This window comes from Equus przewalskii, chromosome 6 (assembly GCF_037783145.1).
Source record: "Equus przewalskii isolate Varuska chromosome 6, EquPr2, whole genome shotgun sequence".
NCBI classification, from domain to species: domain Eukaryota; kingdom Metazoa; phylum Chordata; class Mammalia; order Perissodactyla; family Equidae; genus Equus; species Equus przewalskii.
Genome location: NC_091836.1, coordinates 52299799 through 52313976, shown reverse-complemented (window position 1 = coordinate 52313976; position 14178 = coordinate 52299799). Strand labels below are relative to the sequence as shown.

The 14178-nt window shown below is 37.2% G+C and overlaps 1 protein-coding gene and 1 pseudogene across 1 annotated transcript; both read right to left on the bottom strand.

Annotated features, from left to right (window-relative positions):
* Positions 1-455: 455 nt before the first annotated feature.
* On the bottom strand, positions 456-1407 carry LOC139084247 (olfactory receptor 7G2-like; annotated as a pseudogene).
* A 7937-nt stretch (positions 1408-9344) lies between these two features.
* On the bottom strand, positions 9345-10073 carry LOC139084300 (olfactory receptor 7G2-like). The gene has a single exon (XM_070626685.1). It carries the CDS (start codon positions 10071-10073, stop codon positions 9345-9347), a length of 729 nt encoding a protein of 242 aa, XP_070482786.1.
* Positions 10074-14178: the final 4105 nt, after the last annotated feature.

Here is a 14178-nt window from a genome sequence, read left to right as displayed (position 1 = left end):
GCTGGGGTAAAATTCACATGGTCCTAACCATTGGATAAAGTGAAAGTTAGTCTCTACTTATAGCCATGGACTTGATTAACTTCCTTCCCTGCCCTATTCACCTTCTCTCACTTTGTTCTGATAATGCCATGTCTGAAAGTCAACAAAACTTGACTTTGTCAACTTTTGTCAACAAAGTTGTTATACAACAAGATCCCAGGGTTCACGTTCTCCTTGTATGAAACATGACCCCCAAAAACTGAGGTGAGACAGTTGAAGTCATTTGTCAAACATTCTAAATTTAGACAAACAGCAAAATCACAATTCAAGCTCAAGTTGAAATGCACTTAGCCATCATGTTGTGTAATGATTTTAGAAGACCTTGATGATAGAAGAATTAGGTATTCTGAAACAACAAAACACCTTTCACTTGGCTTAAATATAGAAACACAATCCAAATATGATGAAAAAAATCATTAAAGAAAACTCATCCTACTGATTATTTTTCTCAAGGCTCCTTACATGTCCCTGTTCTTCAGGCTGTAGATGAAGGGGTTCACCATTTGAGGAGCCACAGCGTTCATCACTGAAGGCACTGCAGTCTTCCTGGAAGAGTCAGTAACTGAGAACCAATATATACCCTGGACCCTGTGCCACAGAATAAGCTGACAACCAAGAGGTGAGATCCACAGGTGGAAAAGGTTTTATATTTTCTGCCAATAGTTTGCATTCACAAAAGAGAAGAGAAAATTTGAATATAAGAGAACATGATCCCAGAGACAGATATACCATTCAGTACACTAGCCATAAAATTAGCCAGGAGGTTATTGATGTAGTAATCAAAACAGGCAAGTTCGATGACCTGAACAAGTTCACAGAAGAAGCGGGGGATTTCCAAGTCAGCACAGAAGGACAGCTGCCAAGCCATCAGACTGGGGAGCAGGGCATCCACGATGCTAATGCCAAAGGAGAGTAAAATCAACAATCTACAGAGGCAGGGGTTCATGATGATTGTGTATATCAGGGGGTGACAAATGGCCACATAGTGGTGATAGGCCATTGTTGCAAGGAGACAATTTTCAAAACAACACAAACCAGGACAAAGCAGACCTGGCTATGGCAGCCTGTATAAGTGATGTACTGATTCTGTGCTGGGATGTTCAGCAGCATCTCTGGGATTGTGGTTGTGCTTAAACAGATGTCAGTACAGGAAAAATTGTAGAGAAAGAAGTATATAGGGGTGTGGAGGTGGGAGTCAGAGAGGTCAATCAGGACAATGAACAGGTTTGCCAGGATGGTGACCAAGTATGTGGGCAGGAACAAGCAGAAGAGTAGAAGCTGCAATTCTAGATCATCTGTCAATCCCAAGAGACGTAATTCTGAAACATCTGTTTGGTTTCTATTGTTGATGAATCTGTTGGAAAACATGGGTGACAAGAAATTAAAATGAATGGTCCCTGGACCAGCAGCAGCAGTACCTGGGAACTTGTTAGAAATTCCAATTCTGGGTCCACAGTCCAGACTTACTGATGATAAAAGCTCCAGAAGTAATAGTCAGCAGTCTTTTCCAACAAGCTCTCCAGGTGATTCTAAGATACACTGAAGTTTGAGAACTGCTGCTCTAGAAAAGCGCTCATCTATATTATGAACCCAAATGAATATTCAAATCTTTCTTTCCACTTATTTCTCTCTCCATCCTTCTTCTCTCCCTCTTCCTCTTCCCTGTACTCACTTAATCAGCCAGTACTTTATTGAGCAATGACAAACACATTGGGCGAGCTTTGAGAATGAAATAAAGAAGACATGGCTTTCTTCCACCAGAATTATTCCACATCTTCAAACAATCAGAAATGTAAGAATAAAATTACTAAATCTGTTTTATCTTTAGGGATGTTGCTCCCCTAAGGTGATAAGTGACATATGATCAAAAACAAAAGATCAAACAAAGATCCCAGCTGAATGGGAGAAAGGATGAGATGCATTGGCTCTTAAAAAGACAGATAAAAGTAACAATTTGTTTGTCTTCAGAAGACAGAGACTTGTAAGATAGCACTAGAACTGTGTGTCCTAACAGCCAGGTCCCTGTGCAGTTGTAGTCCTCCTTCCCCTGAAGGACACACAAGTGGCCATCAGAGGATCAATTACTTGGTGTAATACTAGACTCAGACACTATGAATTTAATCCAGGCCCCAACACTTGCCTTCTGAATGGGGAAAAATCTTTAACTGTATGGGAAGCCCAGTGTTCTTGTTTGTATAATGGGAACAATCATAAAACTTTGTGGTGTTGTTGCAATGATAAATGAATAGGCTTAAGGCAACCAGCACAGTGCTCAGCATATGGGAGCCTTACTATGAATTTACTATTGTGATTTTTTTTTCTGCAATGAACAAAGCATCTGGCATGTTTCGCTCCTAGGAGTGAAGTGGTTTGGTGGGGTAAGTTGATCAAAGAGGAAAGAAAGAGAGAACATCCTTAGCACGATAATTAAAATTTCAGGGACCTTAGTTATACAGGAAAGTGAAGAAAATGATAATGATATCAATATTCATTTGGCATGGACATAAAGCAATTAGAATGAATTAGGTAATAAAATAAATTAGATATGTGGATCAGTACAAGCAATGAAAAAGTACAGGAGAAAATATTGTTTGATACAAAGTCTACAGCATGAGAAATTTTAAAATACTTTTTAATCTACATATGTATATTTATTTTTATTATGGATTATTCAAGCATAACAAAAAGTATAGAGAATAATAATGAAGGACTGGGTACCCACCAGTCAATATTATCAAATTCACACTCTTCACCACCCTTTCTTTAGGCATCTTCGTTGCAATAAACAATACATATTATTGAAGACCCCACATCAAGCATTTGTACAATTTTTATTCTTTTCCTTCCCTGAGGAAACCATTACACTAACTGGATATACATTATCCATCTGCAATTTTTTTATACTTGCTATTATTCTTTCGTAAGAAAATGATTGTTTTTCATTTTAAAAGTGGCATATATTAGCATAATCATACTGTGCAAGTCAGTTTACAAATGGAGTTTGTACTTAATATATTTTTATTAATGTTGATACATTCAGTTCTTCTTCATTCATTTTAGCTACCAGAGAGTGTTTCATTACATTGTTACATCACAATTTATTTCTCCATTCCCTAGCTGATAGATATTTATGGATACAAATACAATATGAAACCATGCCTGAGGATACCATCACATTGGTGTTGCCTCTGTGAACGGAATGAGGGGAATGAAGGTGAACTTCTGAGTTTTCTGTATGTATACTATGTTGTAACTTTATACAAAACAGGTATAGCAGAATGCCAACATATGTTAATTCTGGAAAGGGGTGGATGGTGGCATTTTAAAATTATTCTTACTATATCTATGCTGTTCTTATAATTTAAAATATTCAGTAGTTTTATAAAGAGGAACATGTAGATAAAAGAAGTAGTCTGCTCTGTCCATCTGGGTCTACGCTTCCTTCTCCAGAGTCCTCACGGCCAGGCAACAAAGATGACACTAAAGCCTTTCTGTGCAAAGATGTATGGGAAGATAATGGGAAGATAAGGTGAAGCTGACTAACATCTCTTCCCTCCACCACCACAAAGATGCAAGTTAATGTCAGAGAATTTTATAACAGTCATGTTTGTGAAGGGGAGAATTCAATCTCAAAAGTGAAGTGATTCCTCTTATTATATAGATGGAGAGAAGACTAGCAGAAAGAGACCTGTGTGAGTATTGTTGCAAAGGTACAAAAGAATATGTCAAAATTATGGCATACAGGCAGGAATTCAGTGGAGCATTTAGCGTTGGTCATCTTAGGAATGGATTCTCTTTACAACAGTGCAGTGATGAAACTGTAGTAAACACCTACCCTCATGTCCAAAGCACTGTCTAAGGGACTTTAGGTAACCTGGCTGGCATCATTGTTGGATGATATTTGGAATTTTCCTTGGATATTCAATGACGGAGATAGAGGATCTGTCTCTAAGAAGGGCAAGATGACCAAGTGAAGTCCCAGGCTTCTAGGCAAGAAGCATCATCACTGGGAGGTGGCTCAGGTGTTGCTTCCTGCTGGGCAGGGCTGTTGAGTGAGGTGAGACTCACAGACTCTTTTCAGTCTCTGAAACCCAGGGGGTTCAATATCCAAAGCTCCTCATTAGACAAACACTTTTATTGTTATTTACATCCCAGGGCAGCGTAAATCCCTATAGACCAAGATTATAGAAGGGAGGATTTCAAGATGACTGATTCCTTGATCTTGCAAGACCAGGTGTACGCTGTCCAGCTCTCTCTACCTGTTTCTGCTCACCTCCATGTCACATACCTTGCACACATGGACACACCATCCCTCTCTAACTGGATACCAATCTTCATTTTTTAGGTACAATCAATGACATCTCTATCTGATTAATGATATCAGCAAATTGGATTCTAACTTTCAGTGTGAAACACAGTTATGTATTTGGGTAGAAAACATATATTTATAAATAAATCTAAGCTATTGTAAAATGCAAACACTCAAAAATCTTTCCTTCAAAGAGTCATTGAATATTTCCTGAATCTTAATCTTCACTCTATGTATTTTATACAGCAGATTCTAATCTATAATCTGTAATTAATTCTGTGATCATTGTAGACAGACTTTAGAATTTTATAAGCATCCTTTCCAATTTCATCACAGTAGTTTCAGTGTACATTTTAATTTTACATTAGTTTATTGTAGGTTGAAATTATGACACTTCATTTTTAATAGAGTTATGAAAAATTACAACATCACTGCCAAAGCCATAGTATACTAGTTCATCCATACTCTCAGAAGAATGAGTGACATTTCAATTATAACCTAACAGGTGAAGATGGTGCTCCCGGTTAACACATAGCTACAAAATTTTCATCATTAATGAATTTAATATGTCAATGTGTTTATCAATTTAATTTGCACACGTTAATGCTTTCTAAATGAACTTTGATTTTTAATCAGTAGAGTTCTTCATATAGTATTTGAAATCAACATGAAGCAAGATGGTATTCAAATGTTACCCATTCACTTTAACACACTAAATTATAGAGAAAGTATAAAAATACATATCTGCTCTCATAAAACAAGAGAAAGCTTTCCATAGACCACCAAAAACACAAAGGGTGAGTGAACCAAAGCCAAGGGGCTCTATGAATTTACTTAGAAAATACAAGGAAAAGGATATTCTCTATCTCATTTTGTAAGGCCAGCACAACATGGAAGCCTAAAGCACACAAGTTTAGCAGAAGAAAGGAAAATCACAAGGCACTCTCATTCCTGCAACATAACTCACAAAATTTCACAAAACTGAATATAACCAAGAATGAAAATGGATGACGCATTCTGCCAAATTCACTTTTACCCCAGGAATACACGATTGCTTTTGTTCCACGTGACTACAGTGTTCACTGCCACAGTTCTTTCAAGCCTTTATTGGAGTATCAATTTCTCAGCGAGTCTTCTTGCTCTGCTGTGTAAAATTGCATCACCTTTACATATTCTTGCCCTCTTAGAGAGGTATCTTCACTATCTATCAGTCAATATTTTTCTTATGGCATAAGAGTAGGCTACTAGGAAGTAAACACAGAGGCAGAGATTAGCATGAAGAGGTTTATTGGGGGTTCTCCCTGGATTAGCCCCTGTGGAAAAGGAGAATGTGGGATTGGGCAGAGAGAAAGGGAAATACAATGGAATCTCAATGTCAAACTCCCCTGATCCTGCAGGGAGTTCCATAAACTGGAATGTCCTTTCTGAGTTGTTCCAAGTTGGGGCCAGAAGACCAGGTCTTTAAATACCTGCTCTGATCAGTCATTAGATGCAGCCCTGGGAAGAGGGAGTTACCTTAGGTGCAGTGACTCTCATCTGAGGGGTCATCCCAAAGGGGACTTACAGTGAAAGTCTGTCTACCAGCAGCACTCCTAGAAGCCGGTGGTAATAATTGCCTCCTTCATGAAAGAGGATAGAGATGACACATCGAAGTGTGCCACAAACTTATCTCTCTTGTATATCACTTGCTTCTTTTCTCATGGATGATTACTTTATGAGCACTGGGGTTTCTCTTTTAGTGCACAGTTTCATCATCAGCACTTATGACAGGGCCTGGCAACAGTGTGATTTCAACTAATATTTGTTGAATAAATAAATGTATGTATCAGAACTCCTGAATATGATTTTACACACTTACAGGGTAAAGAGCAAAACATGGCTATTTTCAATAGATGAAGAAAAAGCACTTGAATAAAATGCAACATCCTTCCATGATGATAAAAATAGAGATGTAACAATAGAAGAAGCTACTTTAACTCCAAAAAGGGTGTTTCAGAAATAATCTGCAGTAAATGAAATACCCAATAGTCAAATACTTAAAACATTCCCTTTAAAATCAAGAACAATATTAGCAGATGCTAATACTGCTTTCAATTAAACAAGATAGTGCAGGTTTGAGATATTGAGAACAAATACATATATAACTGTCAACAGATAATAAGAGCATCTAGGTAAAAAATGCCAAAGAATCTATAGATAATTTATTAAAATAACAACAGAATGTAGTAAGGTTGCTGGAATCAAAACACTATACGAATATCAATTGCATGTCTTTACAAAGCAAAATCCATTTAGAAAGTTTAATTTCTAGAAGACACTTTTAGAAAAACATCAGATAAAAACCTGGAAAGAGTTCTAAGAAAAACATGTGAAAGCACATTGTGGGAAAATCTTTAACATTTCACTGAAGGAGAATAAAGAAGACCAAAAGATGGAAAGAATATTCTAATTTTGGACAGATAACCACAATATCATAGAGATGTCAATTTTCCTCAAGTAGTTTTATAGATTTAAGGCAAATCTGGGATTTTATTGTATTTGAGAAACTGATTTTAAAATTTATATGACAGAGCATTGGAAGAAAATCATTTGACTTGGCAAATAAGAACAAAGTGAAGTACTTGCCTTATCAAATATCAAAATGTTATGGAGCTATAGTAACTAAAATGGTATGGTTCTAAAACACATAGAAAAATAGTACTAATTGATGACTCACCTATATGAAAATTTTATTGAGGACAGAGGAGGCATTGGGCACTTTATGGCAATGTGCCAGGTGATCCAGCAACCTTACTTCTGTGTGTATATCCAAAGGAATTGAAATCACAATCTTGTAGAGATAGCTGCATTCTCATGTTCATTGCAACATTATTCACAATAACCAAGTTATGAAAGCAACCTAAGTGTCTGTCAACACATGAATGGATAAAGGAATAATACAATATTATTCCATTGAATACCTTATTGTATATCCATGGGAAAGAAGGAAATCCCTTCATTTGAGGCAACTTGGATGAAACTTGAAGGCATTACGCTAAGTGAAATGTCAAACAGGGAAAAATAAACACTGTATGACATCATTTACATGTGGAATCTAAAAGAGTCAAACTCATAGAAACAGAGTAGAATGGTGGTTACCAGGACCTCAGAGGTGGAGGAAATGGGAAAACATTGGTCAAAGTGTACAAACTTCCAGTTACAAGATTAAGTTCTGAGGATCTAATGTGCCACATGATGATTATAACTAATAAGGCTGTATTATATACTTGAATATCGATAAGAGAGTAGATCTTAAATCTTCTCACCACTAAAAAGAAGTACTAACTACACAATAGGATGGAGGTTTTAGCTACGTTATGGTGTTAATAACTTGGCAATATATAAATGTATCAAATCAATACATTGTACGCCTTAATATTACACAATTTTATATGTCAATTATATATCAATAAAGATGGGAAAAGATGATCAAACACTGAAAATCAAATACTGGCTGCATTAATTCAATTACTGTCACCATGGTTACATTGCCTCCTCCTTTTCTCTGTGTCATTTCCACTTCTGTCTGTCTTATAAAGATGCATGTGATCATAATTAGGGACTAAGCAAATAATCTGACATAAGGTCATCCTCTACAAAGACCCTAATTCCAACTAAGTAACATTTACCCTTTCATCATATGATACTAATAAGTTAGTGGAAATGGGATAGGGACAAATTGTGTTAACGGCCATTATTCACCTGCTAAAGAGATATCTTCTGGTTGACACCATGGAAAATTTATAGTCATCTGACTCAAAGGACAGTCAGAGTTTGGTACCTGAGAATCATGTACACATATGGCATCTCCATATGGTGCCACCACTTTGTGACTCTGAGGAGATCCAGTCCTAAGACAAGACAACACATGGAGGATTGAATTAATCCCTATTCACCTGTTTCTATCCATCCCTTACCTCTAAAGTCCTTATAGTGAAAGATAACTCTCTTTATTGTTTGGGCATATTAGAGTTACAGATTCCTTTTCTTATTAGAACTGAAGGCTTCCTCACTGACGAAATTCAAATATCTCAAATTATCTCAAACCACTGAGATAATCTAATTATGCAAATTTCATAAATAATGAAACTGAGTATAGTAGATGCTATTGTTCCTCATAAGGATATGATTTACCAGTGAACAATCTAATTAATCACTAAATAGATGTGTAAAAGGCCAGCTCCCTTGCTCCACTGTAGGACTAATTCCAGGGTGCAAGTGACGCAGTGCTATCATGGGATCAGGTGGAAGCTAGTCTCTAGAAATGACCACAGCCTTGCTTCAATACCTTCCTTGTCCAGCTCACCTTCTGCAACTTTCCTTCTTTTGAGCGATCGAAAAAAAAAATCACTAATAAGCCAGATAGAGAAAGACGAACTCTGTATGACTCCACTCATAGGTGGAAGTTAAACATATAGGCAAAGAGAACTGATTGGTGGTTACCAGAGGAAAGGAGGGTTGGGGGAGGGCACAAAGGGTGAAGTGGTGTACCTACAACATGACTGACAATAATGTACAACTGAAATTCCACAAGGTTGTAAACTATCATAATCTTAATAAAAAGTTAAAAAAAATCACTAAAAGTAGAACTCTTGCCTCAGGCTCTGCCTCTTTAGAACCTGAGCAAAGAAATTGAGTTTGGAGAACTGAAATCATGTGTCAAACACTATAGATCTAGACAAAAAGTAAAGACAAGTTTCAACCACAAGTTAAAAATAACTTGGCCATTATGTTGTCTAGCCATTTTAGAAGAAGTTGGTGATGAAAGAAACATGCCTTATAGTTCACCAAGGATTCTTATCACTTTGCTTCACTCTGGAAACCCTAGCCCTAAGTAGATGGCACAATATCAGAAAAGAAGGTATCCCACTGATGAGTTTCCTCAAGGCTCCTTTCATGTCCCTGTTCCTCAGGCTGTAGATGAAGGGATTCATCATTTGAGGAACTACAATGTATATCACTGAAGCCACTGCAGTCTTCCTGAAGACTCAGTCACTACAGAACTAAAGTACACTCCAAAAACGGTCCCGTAGAACCAGGAAACAACTGAGAGGTAAGACCCACAGGTGGAAAAAGCTTTAAGTTTTCTGCCTGCTGACAGCATTCTCAAAACAGAGGAGACAATTTGAGTATAAGAGAAAATGATCCCAGAGAGAGGAATACCACCAAATAGACCACCCACAAAATATACCAGGATGTTATTGATGAGTGTATCAGAACAGGCAAGCTTGAGGACCTGAGCAAGTTCACAGAAGAAGTGAGGGGTTTCCAGGTCCTTGCAGAAGGACAGCTGCAACACCATCAGACTGTGGAGCAAGGCAACCACAGTGCTAAGGAACAGAGAGAGGAGAATCAGCAGAGCACAGAGTCGGGGGTTCATGGTGACCGTGTACCTCAAGGGATGACAAATGGCCACATAGCGATTGTAGGCCATTGCTGTAAGAAGAAAATTTTCAAATCCACCAAAACCCAGGACACAACCAATCTGGGTGAGAAGGCCTATATAAATGATGCCCTGATTCTGTGCTTGTATCTTCAGCAGCATCTTTGGGATTGTAGTTGTGCTTATACAGATGTCAGTAAAGGACAGATTGGTGAGAAAAAAGTACATGGGAGTGTGGAGGTGGGAGTCAGAGATGACAGCCAGAAAGATGAACAGGTTTCCGAGGACGGTGACCAGGTACATGGACAAGAACAGGCAGAAGAGGAGAGGCTGTAGTTCTGGATCATCTGTCAATCCCAGTAGGAGAAGTTTTGGAACATCTGTGTGATTTCTGGGTTCCACATTGTTGATGAATCTGATGGAAAGATGGAATGAAAAGAAAATACAATAAATGGTCCCTGGATAAATAGCAGAAACATCAATTGGGAACTGGTTAGAAATGAATAATCATGGCATCACTCCAGACTTACTGCTGATAAACTCTGGGGTGAGGACCAGCAGTCTGTTTTAATCAGCCCTCCAGATGAGTTTAATATATGCTAAAGCCTCTGATCTAGTGCTTAAATAAAAATAAAAAACGATGTATGTTGAGAACCCAAGAAAATATATAAATCTTTCCCACTGCTAATTTTTCCCTCCATCATCATCTCTAACTCTTCCTCTTCCCTCCACTCCCTTTCTTGCATCAAATATTTATTGATCACCAACTCTGTTTTCCACCTTGTGCCAAGTGCTGAGACTGAAATAAAGAATAAGGTATGATGTTTCCTTCAAAAATCTTCCTTGCCTTCAAACAAACACAAAGACAAGAATGAAGTTATAAATCTTGTAGAGATGGTTCCCAATTTGGCATGCCTCAGAAACATCAGAAGTGCTTGTCAAATTATAAATGGGTTGGATCATACTATCAGTCATTTATTCATGGGAAACTTAGGTAAGATGAGGTAACGTCATGGATAAGAAGTACATGGTAGCTCATGGCAAAGACTACGTCTGAAATCAGATCATCTGAAGTCTGAGATGACTCTCTTGACCAATTATTGCTAATGTCTTTTGGTGATGCAGAATTAGAACTCCTAAACCAACACTCAGATTTCATAATTACTCCTTAAAATTGTAATACTTCATCCTGAAAAATGACCACAATCTTTTCACGTCCCAACACAAGATATGTCCACCTCTACTCAGGATGTATTGTGTGGCAGGTGTGTGGCATCCATCCAAGTATATGCTCTGTTACCTATAAATTTGAATCTCATAAGACTCCCCCATGGAGCTAATTACCTCCATTAACAATTAATTCTAAGAGAAGCTGGGCAAACGCCCATGACATTCTCTGACCCAACCTAAGGGAAATCACCTAAGTGGTAGATGGCATATCATTAAAAAAAAAAAAAAAAAAGAAACAGCTAAATGAGAGAAAGAATGAAACACACAGGCTTCTAGAAATAGATGAAACTAGCAGAAATTTTTGGCCCTTGAAAGACAGAGAATTACAAGATAAGACAGACTTATATGATACTCATAAAATAATCATGTATTTTAACAAGAGTGTCCCTGTAGAGCAGTGGGTCTCCACGACCTGGGGGAGACGGAAAAGGCCAGGTCAGTCTTTATCACTTCGTATATTACTTAGACTCAAACCCTGAATTTAATCCAGACCAGCACTTTCTTAGTGAAGGGGGAAAAATATTCACCTGTACAGAAACCTGATGTCCTCATTTGTATAATGGAAACTATCATATAATATGTTGCAATGGTGAGAAATGAATGGAGCAAAAACATCCAACAGAGCACTTAGCATATGGGACCATTGTAGTGACATTTCCTATTGTGTTATTTTTTAATGCCATGAATAACAACTCCTGGCAGATTTCACTCCTCTGAAGAAAGCAATGGGGTAGGACAAGTTGAGGAAAGAAAATAAGAGAGAACATCCCTAGACAATAACTGAAATTTTCAGGGAAATGTTTATGAGTTGAAACTCTGGCTGGGAACCTTTATCATGTAGAAAAGGAATGAAGGAAACATCAATGATATCAATATTCTTTTGAAATGGACACATAATGAAAAATATAGTAGTTAAATGAATTAAATAATAAAATAAATTAGATATACTTATGACTAAAAATAATGAAGAACTCTAAGAGAAATATTTTCAAATGAAATAAAGTGTACATCATTGGAAATTTTTAAATATATTCTGAACCTTCACAAGTAATAATTCATAATAAAAACCTACCCAGGTTTATTTTTATTATGGATTATTCAAATAAAAAAAATACAGAGATAACAATGAAGGACTGGGTATCTGCCAATCAACAGTATAAACTGTGCACACTTCACCATCTTCATTCTAGGTGTTTTTATTGACGTAAACAATACAGGTACATATGAAGCCCCCACATCATGTATCTGAACAATCTTGATTCTTTCCCTTCCCCAGAGGAACCACTACAAGAACTTCGCAGATATTATTCTCCTGCAATTTTTACTATAATTAGTATTATTGTGCCATGCATAGTTGTGTTGTTTTGAATTTTGAAAGTTTTATATAAACCAAACTACATAATACATGCAATTTACATTTGGCATTCTTATGTGATTGATCTTTTCTTTATTGTTGAAATATTTAATTTTGCTTTATTAATTTTAATTACTGGAGAGTATTCTACTATATTGTTACATCATGCTTTATTTCCTCATTCCCTAACTGATAAGTATTATGGTTAATTCTTTTCATCCTAATATCGATTATGAATATTCATACAACGGATATGCATGGGGGATACCATCACACTCTGGATGATGTTGTCTCTAGGAAGGGGAGAATGATAACTGAGGAGAATACAAAAGAGATGGCTTCTATATGCATATTATTTTGTTAGTTTATAAAGAAGACCTGAAGCAGATATAGCAGAATGTCAACATTTGTTAATTCTGGAATAAGTGAGGGACGATCATACACATAATTTTTATGATACTATCTCTTCTTGTATAAAACAGATGGTGATTTCATAAAGAGAAACAGGTGTGCTAGGAAGGCATCCAGGTAAGTCTTTCTGTGTCTCCACAGACCCAGGAAATGGAAATAAAGGAAAATCTGATCAAATCCCTTTCCCGTGACCACACAAGAATTCCAGTAAATGTCAGGAAAATTTCTAACAGTCATCATGTTTGAGAAGGGGCAGATATCTGCTCTGGAGGATAAAGGATTACTCTGCTTTGTACAGAAATTGGGAAACTAGCAGATTGAGAACTGGCTGAGTATTGGTACAAACATACATGGGAACTTGTCAACAAGAAGACAGGTTGAAGTCCAATGGACATTTGGATCTAATCATTTCGTGCATGTATTCTCATTGCTTCCTATAGATATATCTGTGGTAAAACACCTGTTCTCCTTACCAAAGCATTAGCTAAGGGACTTTAAGTACCTGACTGGCATCACTGTGGAATGATGCTTGATATGTCACCTGGATATTGACGACAGAAGATATGTCTTCAAGAAGGATAGGGAGACCAAGTTAGGCAATGGGCTCCTGGCCAAGAAGGATCATCTCTGGATGTAGCCTCAGGTGTGTTTCTTCCTGATCAGGAAAGAGCTCTTGTATGATGAGGTTTTCACAGGCTGAATCTTTACAGTCTCTATATCCTCGGGGAATCAAAATCCAAAGCTCCTCATTAAACAAGTATTTTTAGTTGTCATTCTGATCGCTGGACACTGAAAATCCTTAAAGACCAAGATTGCAGAAGAAATTCACGATGGCTAATCCCTGATCCTGTGAGTCCATGTGTACAGCATTCAATGTTCACCTCCATTTTACATACTTTGCACATATGTACATACACTCCTTTGTTAATGAAATCTAGGCTTCTTTTTCTCTTTTTATTATTTTATTGGGGTTATATTGGCTTGCAATATTATGTAAATTTCAGGTGCACATCACTATACTTCAGTTTCTGTACAGACTGCATCATGTTCACCACCAACGGTACAGTTTTTATCTGTCACCCTATGTATGTGATTTTTTACCCCTTTCACCCTCCTCCCACCCCTTCTCTTATGATAACCAGGAATCTATTCTTATCTATGTGTTTGTTTATCTTCCACGTATGGGTGAAATCATATGGTATTTGCCTTTCTCTGTCTGACTTATTTCACTCAAAATAATGCCCTCAAGTTCCATCCATGTTGTTGCAAATGGCACAATTTTGTCCTTTTTATGGCTGAGTAGTATTGCATGGTATATATATGCACCAGATCTTTATTCATTCATTGATAGGCTCTTGGGTTGATTCCATGTCTCGGCTATTGTGAATAATGCTGCAATGAACATAGGGGTGC

Coding starts and splice junctions, on each gene's coding strand:
- LOC139084300 (XM_070626685.1), bottom strand. CDS start 10,073: ATGTACCTGGTCACCGTCCTCGGAAACCTGTTCATCTTTCTGGCTGTC.